General features: G+C 48.7%; 1 protein-coding gene across 1 annotated transcript; it reads right to left on the bottom strand.

The window, feature by feature from the left end:
• LOC130466794 (uncharacterized) lies at positions 1-1,177 on the bottom strand. The gene is made up of 2 exons (XM_056835387.1): positions 987-1,177; positions 1-904 (listed from the first exon to the last, which is right to left on the bottom strand). Exons 1-2 carry the CDS (start codon positions 1,158-1,160, stop codon positions 188-190), a joined length of 891 nt encoding a protein of 296 aa, XP_056691365.1. The 5' UTR covers positions 1,161-1,177; the 3' UTR covers positions 1-187.
• Positions 1,178-4,254: the final 3,077 nt, after the last annotated feature.

Below are 4,254 nucleotides of genomic sequence, written 5' to 3'. Positions count from 1 at the left end.
GAATGAAACGAGAGAAAAATTTTGAGCCAAAATCTCGAAAAATACTTAGATTTAATTTCTTAACAAAGTTCCTCTACGAAGGATCAAATACAGTTCAATATCAATGTTCCTCTACTTCAAAGATTACATCATACTAGGTGCGAAAAGAAAGCAACAAAAGCAACACAAGAAAATAACAACCATCCACCTAAGGGTCGACGACATCAACATGGCTACCAGCGTCATCATCACCACTGCTGCTCGAATCAGAACCCGAAGTACTAGCAGAATCAGAATCAGACGAATCGCCCTTGTCCTGAGCAACCAGCTGAGCTCTGAGATCCTCTCGCTCCTTGGACAAGATAGAATCATACTTTCCTTGTATCTCATCCCAACCTACATTGGGCGCAAACTCAGCCAAAGCAAGCTGAACTCGACGCAATGTGTCGGAAGTAACAACAGAAGTCGCCTCAAGGCCTATCTCAACATCATGAGCCTCACCCTCCTCGGAATTCTTCCATTCTTCGATGATCTTCTCCTTCAGACGGTTCTGCGAACTCAAAAGCTCACCAATCCTAGCATCGGAAGTCTTAAGCCGACCCTTGACGGCCTCTAACTCAGCTTTCACATCCTTCAGCGCCCTGTTAACGGAATCACGCTGGCTCGTGAGAATCGTCGAATCTTCCTTGGCTTTGGCAAGATCAACCTTGGCCTGTTGGAGCTCCCCCTCGTCATTCTTAAGGCATCTCTTAGCACGATCCAACTCAGACTCAGTCCAATGAAGCTTCTTCTTCAGCTCACTCACCTCCGAGAGATACATCTTCTCTTTCTCCTGAAGTTTCCCGATCTCATCCCGCAACCTCTCTACCTCATCTGAATCCCCACTGTAGCATCGGCGGGTGTAAGCCGTCATCCTGATGGAAAACTGAGAAACAATGTCTAGTTAGAAGGGAAGAAAATCATAAAATTCAAGCAAGAAAAAGAAGGAACTATATCGAAGGACTCACCTCGGCCCAACTCTCATGGAGGGCATCGATCTCAGACTTCCCAAGGGAGGACAAGTGAGCATCGTCGGCAGGAGTAAACAACTCACCCATCGCCCTGCTCATACGCCGATTCTTCAGATTGGAAGGAAGCTCTGCAAAAGGCTTTGAACTCCCATCACCGGTCGAAAGACACATCAATGACCCCCGAGCCAGGGGAGCCTCCTCGGCGAGATACTCAGTAGACTGATCACGACCATCCTCGGATACGGGGGCATGATGTCCCTCCTCCTCGTCAGAACAAACCCTAAGAGGGGTAGGAACCACTCTCTTGGCAGCTTTTGATCTGCAAACCAACAAGCAATCAACAAAATTCACAAGGGAGAAGGAAAAGTTAGGAAAGCAAAGTAAAGATCCCCCGGCGCCTACCCTTAGGATAAGCCGGACTCAAACCAAATGATGACAAGAAGTGCTCGTCACTCAACTCCCGTGAACTCGGCAACCAGAATGGGGCAACCAGGAACCGCTGACCCTTTACCCGCTTCTCCACTTTCTGGAGATATATAGCAACTATCGCCTCATCTATCGACATCATCGGCACTTTCCTATTGAGGGAAAAGTTCGGACCCTCGGACCCCGGAACCAACGGGATGCCCCACTCTCCACCATAATACACAAAAACAAACTCGTGGCGGAAACCCCTATGATTCGAAGGAACGGTGTCTACGACCTTAAAACCACCTCGACATTGAAATGACCACCAACCGGGACCATACTCATAAGCCGATACTTCCACCAACTTCATCACCGACCGCCACAACGTCAAAGTACATCGAACCCTCAAAAGATCGCAAATGGCCAACACCGAATTTATAGAAGCCCATGAGTTGGGCATCAACTGGCAGATAGACAGGTTATAGGCACTAAGCAATTCAACAATAAAGGGATGTAAAGGGAATCGAAGACCCAGCTGGAGACCCGACTTATATACGGCCGTACAACCCGGAGACGGAGTCAAGATAGTATGTAACACCCCCGGCCTATACAAAATATACTCGCCCTTGAGCGAATATTTCTTATTCAGGTGATCGACATGTCCTTTTAAGGTCTTCCTCCACGAAGGCTTGAGATAAAAATTACCCGGACCCCCGGCGGGATCAGGCGCAGGATAATCATCGAAACTAGAAGACGTCTGGTCCTCTCCCTCGGACATTATTCGGACGGAACCACTGTTCAAATAAATATCTAAGTAACTATTATGTACAGGAGGAAAGGCAATTGAAACCTCCCACGGATAAGGACAATGTTCCTCCTCCCCCGCTGAAATCGACTCATCCGATGAAGTGGGAAGGGATATGGCGTCGGGTATCGCCGAGGGATCTAAGCATGATGATACAACATTGACTACTACAACCCCCTCCACTCTTATTTCCCGAGACAAGTCAAATTTCTCGGGGGAGGTAGGTGGGGTGATCGACTCGGACCGAATACCTCGTTTATTCATAGTACAACGGTACTCGGCCCGAGGAAGTACCCTTACTTATAAGAAATCAAACTCTACACTTAGAAGTGGGGACACAATGGCATACCTCTTGAAGCGCGCCTCCGTTGACGGAAATAGCGAAGAGCCGTAAAAGGGCCAACCGAACAATCTCCTCGACGAGCTCCCGTCGACAATAGTCTCCACCGCGAAGGTTCCTCTCAATTCGGACCAACCGACCTCGGGATCTGTCGAATAAGCGCCGACGGTTTGTCGAGTGACTCGTCGACGAAAAACCGAGGGGCTTACTGAGAAATGCTGTGAGGGTGACCGAGCAGCCGGCAAACAATACAATGCACTGTCGAGCAAGAACCGACACTCGACAAAAGGCCAGGTAGGCCGTCGACAACCGCCCCTCACCGAGAAGGAGAAGCACCGGGGGCAAGTAATAAAAAATAAAAAAAATAAAAAAAAAAAGAAAGGAGAGGAGAGAGAATAAGAGAAGGAGTATTGAGGATGTGATAAAAAGCCCCCCCTCTCTCCCTTTTATATTAAAGCGGCAACTAGGTCAAAGAGAGGAGGTGGCGGCCGGCTTAAGGGTGGGGCCAAAATAATATTACGGCCCTCTATGAGGCCCAATATACTCCCCCCTCTAGGTCAGCCCATCGACAAGCATGTTCCCCTTCATTTTCGGGCCTATCCTCCGAAATTCGCAGGGCCCATTAGCCTTCCTCGGAGCACCGAACTCAAAAAGGGCACTTAAAGCTAAATTAAGTAATTAAAGACCTTATATCAAGGCGTGCTTGAGCATATCGTTCCAAGTATCTAAAAGACCTTCACCCAAAGGCACCCTCCTCCTATCGAGGTCGGACTATACTACACCTCAAATATAGCTCTTGGGGCTCATCAATCCCTCGACCAACTCAGGATGTCTCACCTAACCCGCGAAGAGAAACGTTGTTTGACATAGGATAATTACTCATCTCCACGGAAAGAACTATCACCTCGACCGAATAATTTTGTTCGATTATAAGAGGTGGTCGGCTCAAATGGAGATACCACAACATTATAGCGCTAAGAAACTCAACACTCGAAAACAAGGGAAGGTTCCTCGACCGAGGGACCCCGCTCTCCTAAAGAGAACGCTCCTCAACCAGGCAAGGATGTTCGTCGACCGAACCAAACACTCACAATGCGCAATCCTCGACCGAGTGTCATCACATGGAACACTGACTAAAGGAGATGGTCAATGAGATATAAAGCATAGGCGCGGTGAATGGTTCCTCGACCAAATAGGGGAAGCCCCTCGACGGGGTAGTTCCTCGACAACATAGCGTGACAGCATGGAAGACATGCTCTTCGATCGGCCGACATCAATCGGGCACACAAGAAGCTCCTCGACCACTCCCAATATAATAAATAAATAAATGAATAAAAAAGAGAGATAAACGTGGGATGTCCTCATCCATGGTCCTCGACAAGACCGTGCGAGGCCCACCCGCGAAACGATCGTTCCTCGACCGAGCTTATCCAGCTCCTCGACATAACAACTCCCTTGAACGACCCAATCAAGGCCCCTCGACTGGGTCCGAGGGGTTCCTCGACCAAACGAAAGCTCAAGAGTAGACGGTCCTTGACCGAAGCTCCACCGCGTGGACCTGGGATTTTCCTCGACAACTCCGCCGTGAAACCCATCCGAAGAAAAGCCAAGGAGCGACATGAGTGTAACGTTCCTCGACATCATATAGTCCAAAAATCAAGAAAAGGGGAGAGGTCCCTCGACCTATGCATAGAAAAACAAAGACTACAACT

This window comes from Spinacia oleracea, chromosome 2 (assembly GCF_020520425.1).
Source record: "Spinacia oleracea cultivar Varoflay chromosome 2, BTI_SOV_V1, whole genome shotgun sequence".
Taxonomy (NCBI): Eukaryota; Viridiplantae; Streptophyta; class Magnoliopsida; order Caryophyllales; family Amaranthaceae; genus Spinacia; species Spinacia oleracea.
The sequence above is the reverse complement of the archived record's forward strand: the minus strand, read 5'-3'. Positions and strand labels throughout refer to the sequence as shown.

What these genes read in the sequence shown, in the direction of transcription:
- LOC130466794 (XM_056835387.1), bottom strand. Translation starts at nt 1,160, where the DNA reads ATGTGTCTTTCGACCGGTGATGGGAGTTCAAAGCCTTTTGCAGAGCTT. An exon ending in TCCATGAGAGTTGGGCCGAG is followed by an intron (nt 905 to 986) that starts GTGAGTCCTTCG and finishes ATTGTTTCTCAG; the next exon opens with TTTTCCATCAGGATGACGGC.